The 22474-nt window shown below is 38.5% G+C and overlaps 1 protein-coding gene across 1 annotated transcript in view; it reads left to right on the forward strand.

Annotated features, from left to right (window-relative positions):
- The window catches only part of LOC150075048 (activin receptor type-1-like), a 134758-nt gene that overhangs the window by 91447 nt on the left and 20837 nt on the right, over positions 1–22474 (forward strand). Inside the window, exon 7 of the mRNA XM_090389085.1 lies at positions 16433–16682. Coding sequence (XP_090245211.1) covers positions 16433–16682 — 250 coding nt within the window. The remainder of the gene's footprint in view (positions 1–16432; positions 16683–22474) is intronic.

Genomic DNA, 22474 nt, shown 5'->3' on the forward strand with positions numbered 1-22474 from the left:
CTAAGGATGCTCTTATAATATAAATGCAAGGTCACTTGGAGAATAGCAACCGTGATTCAACTAAGAACAATTGAAAAAGAAGAGAAGAATTTAGGAGTTATGATACAGTTAGAGATGACGTTAGCATTAGTAGTGGCATATGATGCAAGAAAGCAAGCTTATGCAGCATCAGCCAAAAAAAAAAACACTTCCACTTCACCCCTCTGTTCGTTTGATTTACCAAATACCTGTCCAGCTGAGCCTTAAATTTATTTAGGCTATCAACTTCCACAACAAGGGATGGAAGTCTGTTTCACCAACCAACTACCCACTGGCTAAAGGCAAATTTCCGCACATCTATCACACATCTATCTTTCCTCAATTTGAATTTATGCTCTCTCAGGTGATTATTCTGAGTGAGAGGAAGAATTCCATCAGCATTGAGCATGCTCAAACCATTCAAGCCTTTATACACCTCTTATCAGATCACCTCGCTGGTGGCTAGTCTCCAGACACTGTAATTTGCAAAACTTAAGCTCTTTCTTCGTAAGAGCAACCCTTTGTTCCATTCACTAATCTTGTTGCCCTTCTTTGTATTCATTCCAACATCTCTACATCCTTCTTAAAATGAGGCCTCCAGACCTGTATACAGTACTCAAGGTGTGACATGACCATTGCCTTATACAAGGGGATAATCACCTCCTTATCCCTGCTAGAAAAATTCCTGTATATCATTGACAAGACACCATGAGCTACTCTTGCTGCCTGTCTGCACTGCTCAGAGAAATTCATATCTGCCTGCGCAATTACCCCCAGGTTGTTTTCATTCTCTACCACTGTCAGTGTAGTACCACAGAGTTGATATGCTGCTCTGGGGTTGCTGTTTCCCATATGTAGTACTTTACATTTGTCAATGTTAAACTTCATTTGCCACCTCTCAGCCCATCTGCTCAACCTTTCCAGTTCCTGTTGCAGCAGCATAGCATCAGTAGTGTCCTTAACAATTCTGCCAACCTTTGTATCGTCTGCAAACTTGGACATTAAACTTGATATACCGTCATCAATGTTATTTATAAATACAGAAAACAATAATGGGCCCAACACTAAATCCTGAGGGACTTCACTAATAACATTAGTCCACGATGAGCAGTGTCCATTGATTACCACTCTGTCTTCTCCCCCTCAACCACCCCTTTATCAATAGCAGCAATTTGCCTCCAATGCCGCACTGCTCAGAGAAATTCATATCTGCCTGCGCAATTACCCCCAGGTTGTTTTCATTCTCTACCACTGTCAGTGTAGTACCACAGAGTTGATATGCTGCTCTGGGGTTGCTGTTTCCCATATGTAGTACTTTACATTTGTCAATGTTAAACTTCATTTGCCACCTCTCAGCCCATCTGCTCAACCTTTCCAGTTCCTGTTGCAGCAGCATAGCATCAGTAGTGTCCTTAACAATTCTGCCAACCTTTGTATCGTCTGCAAACTTGGACATTAAACTTGATATACCGTCATCAATGTTATTTATAAATACAGAAAACAATAATGGACCCAACACTAAATCCTGAGGGACTTCACTAATAACATTAGTCCACGATGAGCAGTGTCCATTGATTACCACTCTGTCTTCTCCCCCTCAACCACCCCTTTATCAATAGCAACAATTTGCCTCCAATGCCACACTGCTCTAATTTGTGCAGCAGTCTTCCATCTGCAACAGTATCAAAAGCCTTTCTAAGATCCAAGTATATAATATCAAAGTTATTCCCTGCATCTTTTGTGACTGTATCATAGTATCCAATCAAATTGGTCAGGCAAGTCTTTCCCTTAACAAAACCATGCTGTGTCCGAACTATAACTGAAGTCTTATCTAGATGATCCTGCAGTGCTTCTTTAATCAGTGCCTCCATTAATTTTCCTGGAACAGAAGTTAAACTCACAGGTCTATAATTACTTGTGTCAGCCTTTGATCCTTCTTTGTGAATTGGGGTCACATTTGCACACCTCCAGTCTATGGGTACCTCCCCTGAGTAAAAGGAAGCTCTCATAATTATGGCTAAGGGTTTGCTTACTTCCTTTGCTGCCTCCTTTAATTTCTCCTTCAACAATTTCTCCTCCACTTTACTCTCAGTTATTACCAGATTATCTAGCTTACTGCCAGAGTTGAAAAGACCTCTGTCATTCCCCCTCACTGAATAACTCTTCACGTGTGAATGTCTATGCAAAATATTCATTTAGTTTGTTAGCTACCTGAGCAGGATCATCAACAGTTGAACCATCAATATCAAGTGGTTCAATCTGATTCATCCACTTCCTTCTAGAGTTTACATAAGTAAAGAACTCTTTGCTGTTTTTCTTTGCATCCTTTGCCAAAAATTTCTCATAATCTGCCTTCGCCTGCCTAACCTCCTTTCTAACTTGGTTGCGGATCAACTTATATCTATCATAGGCTTCTGTTAATTTATATGTATCCCATGCATTTTTATTCTCTGCCATATATCTCATTAGTTCATCTGACATCCATTTAGGCCTAAATCTTGAACAATAATTCTTAGTTGGTATGTAAAGCCTAGTAGCTTCCAAGATAATTTCTTTGAATGCTTCCCATTTTGAATTTGCTGTTGGTAACAGTTGGTCCCACTGCATAGTATTTAAATATTGTCTCAGACCATCGTAGTCGCCGTTACGAAAGCAAAAACCCTTTACCCCTGATGGTAGTTACCTCTTTGTGTAAATCCCACTTCAGCACACTGTGATCACTGCCACCTAGTGGTTTGTTTATCTGCAGATTTTTAATGCATGAAGAATCACTACTGATAATCAGATCAAGAGTATTGTCCCTCTAGTTGCCTCCCGAACATGCTGATGTAGAAAACAATCATCCAATAAATGCACAAAAGCCTTGCTAGTGTGTGAGTGACCAAATTCCAGTCAATATCTGGAAAATTAAAATACCCCATTATAAGCCTCTCTGATTTATTGGCCCACTCTATTTCCCTGTACAGTTTCTTATTATACTCATCAGAGTCATTTAGCCTATAGCACACTCCTACTCTCAATTTTGATCTCCCAATGCTTATGTCACACCAAACTGACTCGACACTGCACTGTCCAGCGATGTCGACTGGCTTCACTTCCTTGGATTTTACTGGGAGTCATCACCATGGTTATGCTATTAGTGCTTCTTAACTAATTGCATAACCCTTCCTCCCTTCCTGTCCTGTCTATCCCAACAATATCCGCCTTTGATGCTTTGAGCAATACCTCAAATTCATCAAATTTATTTGCCAAAACTCCTAGCATTGGTGTACACACAAGTATACATGCATCTGTTCCTATTCTTAGCTACCCTAACACAGTGCATGTGTTTACTTGTACCACAATGACTCCCAGCAGTCTCTGAAATATCCTGCATCTTGTTTTCCAGGCTTCTGCTCATTCCAATAGAAGCGGTGCAAGAATCGCTTTCAACTCTGCCAGTGGCTACTGTTAATCTATTAGTACTTGTATCCCCCCAAGCTAGTAGTTTTCCGACCCACCTAACACTGCCTTGATAGCATCAGCAAATATTCTTGCACCCTTTCTATTTAGAGTAGCCTGTGCAGACGTAGATTTTTGCCGCTCCTGGAACAGAGAAGTTTTTCTGATTTATTTTTTGTTTTATTAGCTTAAATTGACATATTAACTTATTTTCTAGAGTAGCTTTATATTCCTATTTACAATACTTAGTTTAAAGTAACTTAAATAGAGATTTTGTTGGTATTACTTAGATCGGAAAGGGTATCAAATCCATGTGTTTACCGTTTGTAAATTGCTGCCATTGTTACGCAATACAAAATATCTCGAAATAGATAGCATAAGCTTAATATAGTATAGTATAGTACATAATATTGTCAATTAATCAGTTAATTAATCTTGTTGAACTTCATTGTCAATTAAATTGTACTTTTAACTATACATATAACGACCTGGGTTATGTAACAAATAATTAGTAAAAAATAAATAATTAATACTTAACTTGATACGGAAGTTATATCAAGGGATTTCGTAGATAACACTCAATACTGAAACATAAATATAGCGTTATATCTGTGTTGGGATATAAGTTTAGGGTTTTAAATTTGTACTGAAATTGAAATTTTATTGAAATTAAATCGAAATCATGACTCAGACCAGAGCAGCAAAGCAAAAGGCTCAAGCTAATGGGATTGCTGTGGCTCAGGGGAGAACTGAGGGGGGTGGGCAGTTGCCCTCTGAATCACAGCCTATTAAAATGCACTACTTGCTTGATGTTTGTGGAACAGTCGGGTACGGGACATGATACTGCCATGGGGGATGTGTTTGTGTGTGCGCGATGCAAGGAGTGTAAGGAAATCAGGCGACAACTCAGCGTTGTTATGGGCCGATATGAGAGCTTGAAGGACAGGGTGGATGCCCTTGAAGGATTAAAAGTGAGGGCCCATCAAGCTCTCAGCTGCCCACACCAATGCCAGAGCTTGCACTTAGTCATCACGCAACACAGCGGCAGTCCCCAAGGCAGAATGTGCTGGTCCCAAAGGAACTAGTAGTTGTTGGTGACTCTATTGTCAGGGAAACGGGGAACATGCTCTGTAAAAAGGATAGGTGGAACAGGACCAGGGTATATGTCTGCCAGGGGCAAAGGTTGATGACATTGTAGAGCAGATATTATCTTTTAAGGGCACAAAAGGTGATATAGTTGTACACGTTGGCACTAATGATATTAAGAGTAGGAGACCGGCTGAATTACTTAACAAGTACAGGTCGCTGTTGAAAAAAAGCTATGAATTAGGGTTGAATTTGAAAGTGTCTGCAATTCTGACCAGACACAATAGGAGGGAGTATATGATGAGAGCCCTGTCGATCAATTCGGCCCTGGAAAGATTGTGCAAGGCTCAAGGGGTAGAATTTTTTTCAGCCTGGTCTGTACTTGTTAACAGGAGAGACTGCTTCTACAGGGATGGGATACACTTAAATAGAAAGGGTGCAAGAATGTTTGCTGATGTTATCGAGGCAGTATTAGGTGGGTCGGAAAACTGCTAGATTGGGGGGATACAAGGACTAATAGATTAACAGTAGCCATTGGCAGAGGTGAAAGTGATTCTTGCACTGCTTCTATTGGAATGAGCCGCAGCCTGGAAAATAAGATGCAGGATATTTCAGAGACTGCTGGGAATCACTGGGTATAAGTAAACACATGGGTTGTTTTAGGGTAGCTAAGAAAAAGAACAGGTGCATGTATACTTGCGTGTACACCAATGCTAGGAGTTTAGTAAATAAATTTGATGAATTTGAGGTATTGCTCAAAACATCAAAGGCAGATATTGTGGGGATTTCAGAGACGTGGTGTCACACAGATATAAGGAATGCAGAACTGGAATTTGGGGAGTACAGTGTCTACAGAAAGGATAGACAGGATAGGAAGGGAGGAGGGGTTATGCTATTAGTTAAGAAATACATAAAATCCAAGGAAGTGAAGCCAGTCGACATTGCTGGACAGTGCAGTGTCGAGTCAGTTTGGTGTGACATAAGCATTGGGAGATCAAAATTGAGAGTAGGAGTGTGCTATAGGCCTAATGACTCTGATGAGTATAATAAGAAACTGTACATGGAAATAGAGTGGGCCAGTAATTCAGAGAGTCTTATAATGGGGGATTTTAATTTCCCAGATATTGACTGGAATTTGGGGGCTGGTCACTCACACACTAGCAAGGTTTTTGGGGATTTATTGGATGATTGTTTTCTGCATCAGCATGTTCGGGACGCAACTAGAGGGAGTAATACTCTTGATTTGTTTATCAGTAGTGATTCATCATGCATTAAGAATATGCAGGTAATTGAACCACTAGGTGACAGTGATCACAGTGTGCTGAAGTGGGATTTACTCAAAGAGATAACTACCATTAGGGGTAAAGGGAAGGGTTATTGCTTTCGTAAAGGTGACTACGATGGACTGAGACAGTATTTAAATTCTATACAGTGGGACCAACTGATGATGTTACCAACAGCAAATTCAAAATGGGAAGCATTCAAAGAACTTATCTTGGAAGCTACTAGGCTTTACATACCAACTAAGAAATATTGTTCAAGGTTTAGGCCTAAGTGCATGTCATATGAACTAATGAGACGTATGGCAGAGAAGAAAAATGCATGGGATACATACAAATTAACACGTGACACAGAAGCCTATGATAGATACAAGTTGATCTGTAACCATGTTACAAAGGAGGTTAGGCAGGCGAAGGCAGATTACGAGAAATCTTTGGCAAAGGATGCAAAGAAAAACAGCAAAGAGTTCTTTACTTATGTAAACTCTAGAAGGAAGGGGATGAATCAGATTGGTCCACTTGATATCGATGGGTCAACTGTTGATGATCCTGCTCAGGTAGCTAACAAACTAAATGAATATTCTGCATCAACATTCACGCAATAGGAGTTATTCAGCGAGGGGAATGCCAGAGGCTTTTTCAACTCTGGCAGTAATCTAGAGAATCTTGTAATAACTGAGAGTAAAGTGGAGGAGAAATTGTTGAAGATAAATACAAGAAAGGCACCTGTGGTGGATGGGATCTATCCAGTTATATTAAAGGAGGCAGCAACGGAAGTAAGCAAACCCTTAACCATAATTATGAGAGCTTCCTTGGACTCAGGGGAAGTACCCATGGACTGGAGATGTGCAAATGTGACCCCAAATTCACTAAGGAGGATCAAAGGGCGACACAAGTAATTATAGACCTGTTAGTTTAACTTCTGTTCCCGGATAATTAATGGAGGCACTGGTTAAAGAAGCACTGCAGGATCATCTAGACAAGACTTCAGTTATAGCTCAGACACAGCATGGTTTTGTTAAGGGGAAGGCTTGCCTGACCAATTTGATTGGATACTATGATGCAGTCACAAAAGAACTGGACGCAGGGAATAACTTTGATATTATATACTTGGATCTTAGAAAGGCTTTTAATACTGTTGCACATGGAAGACTGCTGCTATGGATAAAGGGGTGGTTGAGGGGGAAGAAGACAGAGTGGTAATCAATGGACACTGCTCATTGTGGACTAATGTTATTAGTGAAGTCCCTCAGGGTTCAGTATTGAGTCCATTATTGTTTTCTGTATTTATAAATGATATTGATGATGGTATATCAAGCTTAATGTCCAAGTTTGCAGACGATACAAAGGTTGGCAGAGTTGTCAAGGACACTACTGACACTATGCTACTGCAACAGGATCTGGAAAGGTTGAGCAGATGGGCTGAGAGGTGGCAAATCAAGTTTAACATTGACAAATGTAAAGTACTACATATGAGAAACAGCAACTCCAGAGCAACGTATCAACTCTGTGGTACTACACTGACAGTGGTAGAGAATGAAAGGGACCTTGGGGGTGGTTGTGCAGGCAGATATGAAGTTTTCTGAGCAGTGCAGATGGGCTGCAAGAGTAGCTCATGGTGTATTTTATTGTCGATGATATATAGGAATTTTTCTAGCAGGGATAAGTAGGTGATTATTCCCTTGTATAAGGCAATGGTCAGGCCACACCTAGAGTACTGTATACAGGTCTGGAGGCCTCATTTTAAGAAGGCTGTAGAGCTGCTGGAACGAGTACAGAGAAGGGCAACAAGATTAGTGAATGGAACAAAGGGGTGCTCTTACGAAGAAAGGCTTAAGTTTTGCAAATTACAGTGTCTGGAAACTAGGCACCAGTGAGGTGATCTGATAGAGGTGTATAAAGGCTTGAATGGTTTGAGCATGCTCAATGCTGATGGGATTCTTCCTCTTGATCAGAATAATCATCTGAGAGGGCATAAATTCAAATTGAGGAAGGACAGATGTAGGATAGACGTGAGGAAATTTGCCTTTAGCCAGCGGGTGGTTGGTTAGTGGAACAGACTTCCATCCCTTGTCGTGGAAGTTGATAGCCTAAATAAGTTTAGGCTATCAACTAGCCTAAATAAGGCTCAGCTGGACAGGTATTTCGAACGAACAGAGGGGTGAAGTGGAAGTGGTTATTTTTTATTTTTTTATTTATTTATTTTTTTTTTTTGGCTGATGCTGCATAAGCTTGCTTTCTTGCAACAAATGCCTCTACTAATGCTAATGCTAAGTGTATCCCATCCCTGTAGAAGCAGTCTCTCTTGTTAACAAGTACAAACCAGGCTGAAAAAAATTCTACCCCTTGAGCCTTGCACAATCTTTCCAGGGCCGAATTGATTGACAAGGCTCTCATCATATACTCCCTCCTATCGTGTCTGAGCAGAATTGCAGACACTTTCAAATTCAACCCTAATTCACGGCTTTTTTTCAGCAGTGCCCTGTACTTGTTAAGTAATCCTGCCGGTCTCCTACTCTTAATATCATTTGTGCTAACGTGTACAACTATATTACCTTTTGTGGCCTTAAAAGATGATATCTGCTCTACAACGTCATCAACCTTTGACCCTGGCAGACATATACCCTGGTCCTGTTCTAACTATCCTTTTTACAAAGCATGTTCCCCGTTTCCCTGACAGTAGTCACCAACAACTACGAGTTCCTGTGGGACCAGTGCATTCTGCCTTGGGGGTTGCTGCTGTGTCACGTGATGACCAAGTGCAAGCTCTGGCATTTATGTGGGCAGCTGATAGCTTGATGGGCCCCTCAATTTAAATCCTTTGAGGGCATCCACCCTGTCCTTCAAGTTCTCGTATAGGCCCATAGTGATGCTGAGTTGTTGCCTGATTTCGTTACACTCCTTGCATCGGGCACACACAAAGACATCCCTCGTGGCAATGTCATGTCCCGTACCCGATTGCTCCACAAACATCATGCAAACAGGGCATTTTAAAAGGCTGTGATTCAGAGGGCAACTGTCCCCCCCCTCAGTTCTTCACTGAGCCACAGCATTCCCATTAGCTTGAGCCTTTTGCTTTGCTGCTCTGGTCTGAGCATGATTTCTATTTAATTTCAATAAAATTTCAATTTCAGTACAAAATTATAACCCTAAACTTGTATCCCAACACAGTTATAACAGTATATATATTTTTCAGTATCAAGTATTATCCACGAGTTCCGTTTATATAACTGCCGTATCAAGTTATGTATTAATTAATTATGTTATGTTTGTATTTAAGTCGTTATATGTATTTAGTTAAAAGTACAATTTAATTGACAACGAAGTTTAACAAAATTAATAGATTTTACTGATTAATTGACTATATTATATACTGTACTATACTAAGCTTTAGCTATCTAGTTCGGGATATAACGTTGTGTCGTATAATAATGGTAGCAAGTTACGAATGGTAAATCTACGGACACTTAAGTATTAATTAACTTCCAAATCTCACTGTCTCAATTCAGAATAAACTAAGGATCCTGACTAGATCTATAAGCTACTTATAGAAAATAATTTGATGTAACAGTTGGCCAATAAAGCACCTAAATATGGCTAAAAAAACTTCTCGTTCAGCGGAGCTGCAACTTCTTGCATCAGATGCCTCTACTAATGCTAACTTGTAACACGTGAATTTGATACCTTTACCGATACTTTTATGCAATTACGAGGCCGAGTAAAGAATAAATACACCAGATTAATCAGAAAATCACAAAATAATTCTATACTGCTAAATTTAAATCAAAAGTTTTAGAAAAACAATAATTTCAAATCAATAAATAAGAAAATCCACTTAGCGGCTTTGAACAAGTCTAACTCCCACTAGCCTCGTCAGCAGACCCCGAAGTTGTCTAAGCAGTATAAACAGACAATGAAGAGGCCCATGGTTTGAGTTTAAAATCAGAGAAATAGTGGGCCAATAAATCACTGTTACATATTGGGGGATTTTAAGTTTCTAGATACTGACTGGAACTTGTGAATTGGTCACTCCCACACTATCAAGACATTTGTGGATTTTTTTTTTTTTATGATGACTTTCTTCAGCAGCATATTAAAGAAACAAAAATAGGAAGCAGTACTCTTGATCTGATTATTAGTAGTGACTCATCATGCATTAAGAATCTGCGGGTAAAAGACCCACTGGGTGACAGTGATCACAGTGTACTGATGTGGGATTTACTTAGAGACATAACTACTGTCAAGAGTAAAGGGAAGGGCTTTTGTATGGGTGACTACAGTGGTCTCAGACAGTTTTTAAATTTTATGCATTAGGACCAGCTGATTATATTACCAACAGAAACTTCTAAATGGGAAGCATTCAGGGAAGTAATCGCAGAAGCAACTAGGCTTTTTATACTAACAGAAAAATACTGTTCAAAGCTTACACCTAAAAGAATGTCAGGCGAACTGACGAGACTTGTGGCAGAGAAAAAATATGCGTGGAATGCATGTAAATTATCCTGATACAGAAGATTATGGTTGACATAAACTAGATAGGTCAGCTAAGTCAGATTAAGAGAAGTCTCCGGCAAAGAATGTAAAGAAAATCAACAAAGACTTTTTTACTTATATTAACAGTATAAGGAAGGAGTTGAATGATATTGGTCCCTGTGATGTTAATGGTTTAACTGATGTTTAACTATTCGCACATGAGGAATTCTTTAGGGAAGGGGATGCCAGAAGTTTATCAAACTCTAACAGGGAGCTAAATGATTGTTTTCATTACTGAGAGGAAAGCAGAAGAGAAATTGTTGAAGCTAAACATAAAAAAGGTGCTTGGGATGGATGGACTCAATCCAGTTATATTAAGGGAGGCAGCAAAGGAGGTAAGCAAATCTTTAGTCATAATTATGAGAGCATCTTTGGATTCAGGAGAGGTCCCTGTGGACTTGATGTGCAAATATATCCCTGTTCACAAAGGGAGATCAAAAGGTGACATGAGTAATTACAGTCCTGTTAGCTTAACTTCTGTTCCAGGCCAAATAATGGAGTCACTGGTTAGAGAAGTAATCCAGAACCCTCTAGAAAGGAATGCAGTTATACTGCAGGCACAGCATGAATTTGTTAAGGGGGTGATCTTGTCTGACAGTATTGGATACTGTGGTGCAGTAATAAAGGAACTAGTGGAAAAAAATAATTTTAATATATATCAGATTTCAGGAAAGCTTTCAGTAATGTTGCACATAAAAGACCACTGTACAAATTGGAGCAGTGTGGCCAGTGTGGCATTAAAGGCAAGTTTCTGCTAACGATAAAAGGATGGTTGAGTAGAAGACAGAGAATGGTTATTAATGGTCACTGCTCTTCATGAACTAATGTTATTATTGGATTGCCCTAGACTTCCTATTGGGGATCCATTGTTGCTTTCTTATTTATTAATGATATTGATAAAGGTATATCAGGCTTATTGTCTAAGTTTGCAGATGATACAAAAGTTGGCAGAATAGTTAATGATTGTTAATGGCAGAGTGGTTAATTCAATGTTCTAAATGGGAAGGATTCAGAGAACAAGATCTAGAATGATATTGCAACAAGAACTAGAATGATACTGCAACAAGATCTAGAATAATTAGGCAGATGGACTGAGAAATAGTAGTTAAAATCTAACAATGACAAATGCAATTTACTGTAAAAGGGTAGCTGTAACTCAAGGTTAACATACCAGCTGTGTGGTACAACACTCAGATTAGTTGAAAATGAAAATGACCCGGGGTTAATTGTGCAGTAAAATATGAAGTTCTCTGCAGACAGTGTGCCAGGACAGATAATGGGGTTTTGTCAATGATATACAGGAATTTTGCTAGTGATGGATAAGGAGTTGATTATCTTATTGTACAAGTCAATGGTTAGGCTGGATCTTGAGTACTACATACAGGTCTGGACTCCTCATTTTAGGTAGGATGTAAAGATGCTGGGATGGGTACAGAGAAGGTCAATGAGATTGACCTTCTCTGTACCCATCTGGAGACTAGGCATCTGTGTGGTAATTTAATTAAGGCATTTAAGGCTTTGAATGGATTGAGCAAGCTCAAAGTTGATGGGATTCTTCCTTTTGCTCAGACTACAAACAGGATGGGGCATAAATCAAATTAAGAAAGGATTGTTGCAGAAAAGATGTGCCGAAGTTTGCCTTTACCCATTGGGTGGTTGATTGCTGTAAAAATGTAAAATGATATAACAAACTTATTGATATTTGATCTTTTAGCGTCTGGCAGTGCTGCAATGATTTACTAAATGAGCAGTTAATTCCTTCTTTTTTTTTTTTTTTTTTCCTAATGTAAACCCCTAACACAAGAGGTATTAGAACCTATAGTACTTTGTACCGTGCTTGGGTTGGAGGTTGAGAAGACAAAAGAAGATATTTGTTGACACTGGACTTGAACTTCTGTAGACTGTAATTTTCAGGAAATACGTACGAAGGAAGGTTGTTCCAGAAAACGGCAGTTGAATGAATAAACGAGGAAGATGAAAAGTTGGTTCTGTGAGTTTGAAATTGGACAGTAAATGGATGTTGGCTGGTGGTGGCACGTGTTCGGACTGTTTTGAAAGAGAGAGCAGGAATTATAGAAGCCAATTCAGAAGAACAGTGCCCATGGAAGTATCTGTAGAAGAGGCATGCAGCAGAAACCGTATGTCTATGAGACAGCAAGTGGAGAGACTGTTTGAGATGAATCATTAATTAATCTAACTGCCCTCTTCTGGACGGAATCAAGAAGCCTGAGAGAGGTTTTGGGGACACCACCCCAGATGTGGGAACAATATTCCATGGTAGGACAGATTTGTGATTTGTACAGAGTGAACAGCTGTTTGGAAGAAAAGTAATGCCGAGAGCAAAAGAGAAAACCAAGTTTTTTTTAGATGCAGAGGAAGCAATATTTGTAATGTGCTTGTGCCAAGAGTGATTAGAAGCCAAGGTAATCCCCAAAAGAGATATATCATTTTGCCTAGAAATCGGAGTGTCACCAAAGATAAGCATAGGAGCAGAAGAATCCTTTTTGCTATATATAAGACAAGACTGAGTTTTAGAAGGATTGAAATCAACTAAGTTGCCTTTGCCCCACTGGAGATCGGCATTTAAAGAATTGGTAGCAGATTTTCGAAAAGTTGAAGCTGATTGAGCAGGGCAAGGTTTCTCAAAATGGAAAGTTGAATGCAATGTGCTATCATCGGCAAAACTATGGATAGTATTTCCAGTCAATGGAAGAAGGTCATTAATATACAAGAGGATAAGAGTGGTGTAAAGAACTGAACCTTGGAGGACACCGGCATTAGTGGAGAAGTTAGAAGACAGAGAGAAAACTAGATAACCAATTACAAAAAACAGTTGGCAAACCATAAGATGGAAGCTTGTTTAGAAGACCTTTATGCCAAACAGGATCAAAAGCCTTTGAGATGTCAAGAGCAACTGCTTGTGTTTCACCGAACTTTTCCATTTAATTAATTCATAAATGGGTAACATAAGCCAGAATATCACCAGTGGATCGATACTGACGGAATCCATACTGGCGATCGTTGGTCAGACGCAAGGTTTCTAGGTAGTTTTAAGGGTTGGTGATTAATTGATTTCTCCATTACTTTAGAAAGAGTAGAAGTAATTGCAATGGGACAATAATTGGATGTTTGGGATCCTTTGGAATAAGAAAGTGAAAAAAGCGGCAAAGAACAGGAGTAAGTTCAGGAGCACAGGTTTTGAGAATAAGTGGAGGAATACCATCGGGACCTAGAGCTTTCTTAGCATCAAGATTCGTCAAAATCCTTCTGACATCCTTTTGACAGAAGACCACAGGAGGCATTGAATGGAGCGTGTTGGGAATAGTGGGAGGTGTTTTACCAAGATCATTAATACATGAGCTGGAAGAAAAATGGGATGCTAGCAGGTCAGCTTTAGCCTTGGTTGAAGTGACAACAGAACCATCTGGTTTGGACAAAGGTGGGAGCAGAGATGGGCAAAAGTTGCCGCCAATAGCTTTGGCAAGAGACCAGAATGCTCGGCTACCATTAGGGCAAGAAACAAGTTTTCCGCTCTTAGCCTGTTCAAACTAGTTTGGACTGATTAATAACTGCTTTACAATTGTTGCGAGCTTTGGTGTAGGCAGAAGATGACACTGAAGAATTAGAAACAAGCCAGTTACGATATGCAACGTTCTTCTCTTGAGCAGCCCTAGCACATTTATTGGAACACCAAGGTTTAGATAAAGGACGAGATTTTAAAGTGGAGTGTGGGATAAAGGATTCCATTCCTGCAAGAATAATTTCACTGACACGATCTGAGCAAACGTTGACATCAGAAGTTTTGAAACAGTAATCCGACCAAGGAAAAGAAGAAAAGAAATCTCGCAGGTCATCCCATTTTGCATTCTTGTAATGCCAAACAATAAGAGGTGGGGAATAGCCATGAGATAAAGTCTCCATTGGAGAACAGACAATCAGCAAGTTGTGATCTGAGGTGCCTAAAGGACCTCTCACTTCGACTGTGTACTTAGAAGGGTTGTTTGTGAGAAAAAGATCAAGCATGTTGGCTGTATGGTTAGGATTGTCCAGTATTCTTGTAGGTAAATGAACAATCTGTGCAAGGTCATTAGTAATTGCAAAAGCCTCGGTATCTTGACTAGCCAGGTCGGTGTGACTAGAAAACGGAAGCCAGCTGGAGTTGTGAACATTAAAATCACCAAGGAAAATTACCTCATTGTTAGGAAAGTTGGACTGGAGAAAGTCAAGTTGCAAAGAGAGGAAGTCAAAGAGCTCCGAGTGATTAGTGGAGTTTGGAGAACGGTAGAGACAACAGATGAATTTGACACAATGAGGTAGAGAGATTTTAAGCCAGAGAAGATCGAAAAGAGGAGATTCCAAATTACCAAGTCTCTGACAGGAAATATAAGAATGGACATAAGCAAGAGTACCACCTTTGAGGCGAAAGGAATCATACAGCGAATAATTTAGGCAACTGAGATGAGCAGTAGTTGAATCAACTAATAACTGAGATTCTGTCAGAAAAAGTACATGGGGTTTGGCAGACTGCAAGTGGAAATGGACATCATTGAAATTAGAATTGAGACCACATATATTTGTGAAATGGATTAGGAAGTGTTTAGGAGGTTTAGATCTTTTCGCAGATAAGCTTACTCTATTAATTTGGCAATTCATGGTGTATTCAATAGTAAGAAAATGTGTGTGGGACATGCTGTAAGAAGTAATGAAATTTTTGGATATGTGGCGTAACATGGTAAGAATATACCCAGATCCTTGACATAACGTGGCCTCGACAATGTCCCCCACATACACACTACTAGGAATCCCTCCAGTCACTATCTGGCAGAGTAGAGGTAGCAAGATTGTACACTATCTGATTCGGAAGCCTCCTGGGGAGCTACCAATAGGTTCGGTCCAGTGTACTAACTAGTGGCCGGCCTGCAAACACCGATTTAGAGATGTACCCTTGAAATGTAAGGAAGATTGGATCTCGCCACATTGTTCATCATAACTTCAAAAGTCATCAATCATACTGCATGATGGAAGAGATGGGGGAGGGTTGACTGGAACTTAGCTCTGGAGACTAAACATGGGTTCCACCACTTCTAGCCTCCAATAAGCAAAGTGGTGGTATTGCACCAGATGATGAGAAGAGTCATCTACCACTTAATACCGCCTGGTAACACAGAGGGGCAGCATTCCTCCATGCGGTGTGGGTGCCACACCTCGACCCCTGCTTACGTTGATTGGTTTACACCTGGGTGGTCACCCACCATGTGCTTGTGCATGGAGGTTATACCCAGGATTACTAACAGTCCCACCATCGTGAAGGTGCAAGCAGAGGATATGGCTGTCAGAGACCGTCAGGACTTTGCCGAAATTGGGTCCACTTGACTTGAATGTCACCCAAATATCAGTTCCATCAGCGTTTTAGACTCTCAGGTAGCAAGTACAGCTTGTCTATCATATCTGAGAGAATGTCGGTGACACCCTGCCTGTTCAGGATTGTTTTTTGATATGTCTGCTTTCCTAAAATCTTACTGGAGTAATTTTAGAAGTGACAGGGGTTGCTTATGTAGTCACATATTTAGTGAAATGTATTGGTAGATTAAGTACCATTGAAATTATGTTTATTTACAATTTTCTGTGAGAAGTGCATGTGTACATTGTATCATCCGATGGTTGCACTTATTATAGTTTTATAATTTTGGAAATGGAATAAACTGTAGTTTCATGTTTATAATGTTTTTGTTTTTTTTTTTCCAGGCAGTTAACAAAAGTTTTGGTTCATTGAAAATAACCAGTATAAAACACAAATTTTTGAATTTTTCATTAAAAAATATAAAATTGCATTTAACGAGTAAGTTTTGTTACAACATATTTTGAAATATGCAACATATTTGTTGATATAGCTTTTTTCTTTTTTTTCTGTATTTAACTGTAGTAAAATTTCATTATAACAAATATATTTTCTTCACCCTTACAGATTCATTATATTGAAATTTCCCTTCAATAAGCAAAATATATAGTGATTGATTACTACTTAACAGCCATTTATCTTATTTTTCTTTTTGCTTTTTAATGTTATAATATAGACTAAAAATATACTCGTAAAAGATAATGGAACATGTGCCATAGCTGACTTTGGATTAGCCGTGACCCATACACAGACAACGGGTGAAATGAACATTGGACAGAATTATAGAGTAGGCACCAAACGTTATATGGCTCCTGAGCTGTTGGATGAGACATTAAATAATCTGATATTTGAATCTTATCGCCGTGTGGATATTTATGCACTGGGTCTTGTGCTCTGGGAGGTATGCTGTAGGTGTCTCAGTGGAGGTAAGTAATGAGGAAATAATTATATATAAATATTCTTGAGTAGTACTTACTTAAAGGGGCAGAAAGTGAAATATTAATAGCAAATTTTCAGCCATTAAAATCTTTTATTATTCATAGCAGTGTAAAAAATAAAATAATGAATGTAAATGGAAATATGAAAGTTAAAAAATGAGTAGCATGTTACTGTTCTTTAAAATTGTGCAGAATTGTATTTATTGATTACTTTCATATAAAGGCAGATCATAATTATTGAAATAGCAATGTCCTCATTACATACAGTCACCTTAACAAACCCCCTCAATGTGAGCACCTGTACGTGATGAAGGAACATCCCAGTGATGAAGCTGGTCTTCCAGATTACTGTAACTAAGATCCAAATCTCACAGCTTGGGTACCAGGCTAAGGCCATAAGAATTGCTTGCCATGGTCTTCAGCCTGCTGAAATTCTGAAAGGAAGATCCTGGGATGGCTTGCCCAGAACCAGTCAGCTAGTAGATTCAACCGAAAGGATCAGCCATGAGTTAATTCATGTTTTTTAGTCCACACAACATGCATAAACACACTTGTACATCAGGAACTTAGGGCATAATGCACAATATGCCCTAAGTTCCTAATGCACCTAAAACCCAACAACAGGCATAGTAATTGGTTATTGGAAAAACTTCACCCTTCTACCTTAACTTACCATATTTGTTGGCTTATAAGATGCTGTGGCATGGAAGATGCACTCTAATTTTGGAACGGTAAATTTAAGAAAAAAAAAAATACATTTTGAAAAAAATGTATTGTTAATACAATGGAAATTATATAAGTTATAGAATATCTTAAATACCGCTGTAATTGGACTAAGTTCAATAGCAAAGCTTAATTATGCGGTACTCACCTTAGATGATCTGCAGTGGTTACTTGAGGAGGGTTGGAATAATAATTTTGGGGTTTAGATAATTTAGTTTACAAAATATAAAAAACCGGTTTTCACATATTTTAGAGTTCTTAATGCAATTAATTCTTCAATGACAACTAAGGACGGAGTCGTGCACTTCTACTTCCTTGCTCATATTTTAATTCCATTTTAATTCCGTTTTAATTTAATCCCGTATCCTTACTGATTAACCCATGTAAACTCTAAATTATTTAAACCCCAAAATTATTCTTCCAACCCTCCTCAAGTAACCACTGCAGATCATCTAAGGTGAGTACCGCATAATTAAGCTTTGCTATTGAACTTTGTACAATGGAAATTTAAAATTCTATAAAAATAAAACCCAAAAACCAATAAAGGTATAGGATTATTACTCTTATTATTTTAGCATTTATTATTCAACTTCAGTGCCATCCATTGCATTATTTATACTACATTTTTTAAAAGACTTTACCACAATTTCAGTCTTAATGTCATGCTATGACTTCAGCACCCATTCACACACTTGTGCTATTGATGGATCTTTCATCCTTCCCATAGGTGTTGTATCATGGTTCCCCTCTATCATCCATTGCTCCCACATGTTATTCTTGAATGGCTGGCTTATTGATGCTGACATCTAATGGTCTGTAACTGAGAAGTTAAGCCACCTGGAATTACCACCAGTTCTGTGTTCATCATTTCAATGATGAACACAGCCAGTTGCTTGATGTTTTCAGTCCTATATGCTCTAAACTGATCCCGTACTAGTAGTGCATTTTTACGTAGTAGTCCACCAGTATGCTTGGACCAAACTTTTACAAACCACTCCTTGATACATTCTCCATCCCTTCAGTTGTATAAGTATGTGAATTCCATTTGGCAGTTTATCTTTTGGTAACGTTTAAAAATTTATATTGGCAGAAGTTTGGTTCCCATCAGCACAACAAGTAAAAACTGCGGTGTAGCGTGTCTTTTCATGTTTAGTGGTTTTAATAGTTATAGATTTTTGCCCTTGAGATTTACAGTTTTATTGGATGGCACATCAAAAGTCAATGGAATTTCATCCATATTCCTGATTTGGCTAAGTTCATAGTTGCTTCGTTTTCTAGCATTAAGGACAAATTTATGGAAATCCGATATTTTCTGTTCGTACTCAGCAGGCATTCTCTGGGTTATTCTAGTTCTCGTGCGTAAACTTAACCCATTTCTTTTCATGAAGTGATAACACCAAGATTCAATTCCTTTAAAGTCATGTATCCCAATATCAGCTGCTCGTTTCTGTGCTTCTGCTGTTATCATTTTAGTACTCACTGCAGTACCCACGTCTTGAAGTTCCATTATCCAACTACACAAGTTTTGCTTTGTTTTATCAGCTTCTTGTGCTTCCTCCATTGACAAATCATCTCAGTGGGTGGTGGTCCGAAATTTCATTCTGCTGCAGTGTTCTTTGGCATATTGTACTACATTTAGCTTAAATTCAGTAATTAATTTTGCCTTCTTGATGCACCTGCCATTGATTTAGTGCTTAAATGTATAACTGAAATTCACTTTTTATTCCAACAACAGCCTGGTAATTACTGAAAAGTGTACTAAAATATAGTAATTAACTATCTGTTAACTATTATACGTTAACTCTCGGTTTTGCACATGTGCTGTGTTGCCACTTTCAGCTTCTAAGATGCGCGCCTCCATAGCTAGGTGGGAAGGAGCAACAGTGCGTAGCACACGCTTCTTGATTAGACCGGGGTTCGAGCCTGTCACCACCAAATATGGAGGATGCGGAAAGGTCAGGGAATGACCACCGCATATTCCCGGAGCAATATGGCCTTAGTTGCTAATGCTCCAAAAAAAACAAACAAATATCCTCCGCTTCTAAGATACAGGGAGATTTTTTAAGGTATTTATAAGTAAAAAAAAGTGCACTTATAAATTAACAAATATGGTACCATTCAAATGGCCCAACAACTCAACATTTTGTGACTAATGTGCAAAGTTCTTGCCTGTGCTGACCAAATGGGGGAAAAAGAAACCAAAAGCATGTGTCCTCTTGTTTATCAACTTGCAGTTTGGCAACAGTAATACCAATTTTAAGGAAATAAAATAAGTCTGTTATATATAAAGTAAAGTATGAAAAATGACTGGAAGAAATTTCAGAATCCAAAATGACAGTGAGACAGTATAAACCAGTTACTTCAATTTAAAATAATGGTGAACACAACTGACTATGGAGAAGGTGGACCTGAATTATGAGAATAAACCATAAGACAGGAGACATAAAATTCTTGCCAATACCAACCAAACAAAAAAATTAAACCTGATCTTATTATTCTTTATTTCTTTTTTATTTTTATTTTATATACAAATTTCTTCAAACTGTCATTCTGTTAACCTGTGCACATGATGTCATTGTTCAGGTTTTTTCCCAGTCTAGTATGGTCTTGTATTTTTGAAGATTGCATATAATTGTGCCCTCAGTGTTTCAGATTTCATTATTTTCCACACTTTTTTTTTTTTTTTTTTTCCCTTCTTGTTAGTTATTTTCATCTGTTATATTTTATCATATTTCAAAATTTTACATCTTTTGGTTCTTCTTTCTTACAAATTTTACTATCATTTAGTCAATTTATATTTTAGTAATTACATGGCTACCTTTAATATAGGAAGTGTGAAGTAGAATAATTATATACTTTATTCTCACTAAAAGCACTGTTTGTATTTGTGTCTGTGCATTTTTCATTAATTTCTATAACTTTGAGTGCTTTGCTGGTGAGGAATGTGTTTCTTTACTGGTTTATCGTGGTAAGAAAATTCACAACAGAATTGATTGACTCTTAAAAAATCACCACCTGATTTGTTAGGAGCCATTCAATTCTCTATGACCACTTAATTCAGCCACTTGATGGATTTAATGGTTAGGGAAACACTCTGAGCTTCTTTCACACACTATTTTGACTTGTATCTAAAGAAATGGTATATTCAGTTAAATTTATTATTCCACTTCTTCGAGGTTTTTCCATTTGTATTTTTATATATGATATACAACTTCCATCATCACTTCATTAAACAGACTTTATATTCTTTCTCGAAATTTATACCATTTCAGCTTGTAATAACTTTATGTGGTGACAGAAGGTGCACTATATTGTCTCATTCTTTATGCATTAAGAATCTAGATAAAGGAACCACTAGGTGGCGGTGATCACAGTATGCTGATGTGGGATTTACTTAAAGATGTAACTACCATCAGGGGTAAAAGGGAAAGGTTTTTGCTTTCATAAAGGTGACTACGGCAATCTCACCAGTTTTTAAATTCTATACAGTGGGATCAACTGATGATGTTGCCAACAGCCAATTCTAAATGGGAAGCATTCAGAGAATTAATCTTGGCTTTTCATACCAACTAAGAAATATAGTTCAAAGTTTAGGCCTAAATGGATGTCAGATAACTAATGAGACACGTGACAGAGAATATATGCATGGGATACATAAATTAACAGGTGACACAGATGCCTATGGCAGATATAAGCTAGCCTGTAATGAAGTCACAAAGAAGGTTAGGCAGGCAAAGGCAGATTACGAGAAATCTTTGGCAAAGGATGAAAAGAAAAACAGCAAAGAGTGCTTTACTTATGTAAACTCTAAAAGGAAGGAGATGAATCAGATTGGTCCACTTGATATTGATGGTTCAACTGTTGATGATCCTGTTCAGGTATTTGACAAACTGAATGAGTATTTTGCAACTACATTTACAAATGAGGAGTTATTCAAGGAGAATGTGAGAGGTGTATTAAACTCTGGTAGTGAGCTAAATGGTTTTGTAATAACCGAGAGCAAAGTGGAAGAGAAATTGTTGAAGATAAACATAAGAAAGGCACCTGGGGTGGATAGGATCTATCCAGTTATATTAAAGGAGGCAGCAAAGGAAGTAAGCAAACCCTTAGCCATAATTATGAAAGCTTCCTTGGACTCAGGCGAGGTCCCCATGGACTGGAGCTGTGTAAATGTGACCCCAATTTAAGGAGAATCAAAGGGTGATGCAAATAATTACAGACCTGTTAGTTTAACTTCTGTTCTGGGAAAATTAATGGAGGCACTCATTAAAGAAGCACTGCAGGATCTAGACAAGACTTCAGTTATAGTTTGGACACAGCATGGGATTCTAAGGGCAAGTCTTGTCTGACCAATTTGATTGGCTACTATGATGTGGTCACAAAGGAACCAGATGCAAAGAATAATTTTGATATCGTATACTTGGATCTTAGGAAAACTTTTGATGCTGTTGCACGTCGAAGACCATTGTACAAATTGGAGCAGTATGGCATTAAGGGCAAATTGCTGCTATGGATAAAGGGATGGTTGAGTATGAGAAGAAAAAGTGGTAATTAATGGACATTGCTCTTCATGGACTAATGTTATCAGTGGAGTCTCCCAGGGTTCAGTATTGGATTCAGCGTTGTTTTCTATATTTATTAATAATATTGGTGAAGGTATATCAGGCTTAATGTTCAAGTTTGCAGACGATACGAAGGTTGGCACAGGTGTTAATGACACTATGCTACTGCAACAGGATCTAGAAAAGTTCAGCAGATGGGCCGAGAGCTGATAAATGAAGTTTAACATTAACAAATGGAAGACTACTGTATGAGTAGCATTAACCCCAGAGTAAAATATCAAATGTGTGGTACTACACTCAGGGTAGTAGAGAATGAAAAGGACCTGGGAGTAATTGTGGTGTCAGATATGTAGTTTTCTGAGCAGTGCAGACAGACTGCAAGTGTGACTCAGTGTCTTGTCAGTACTATGCAGGAATAATTTTTTTAGCAGGAAGAGGCAGGTGATATCCCCTTGTATAAGGCATGGTCAGGCCACACCTTGAGTACAATATATT

Source organism: Mastigoproctus giganteus, chromosome 14 (assembly GCF_048544385.1).
Source record: "Mastigoproctus giganteus isolate SK-2022 chromosome 14, ASM4854438v1, whole genome shotgun sequence".
In the NCBI taxonomy this organism is placed as follows: Eukaryota; Metazoa; Arthropoda; class Arachnida; order Uropygi; family Thelyphonidae; genus Mastigoproctus; species Mastigoproctus giganteus.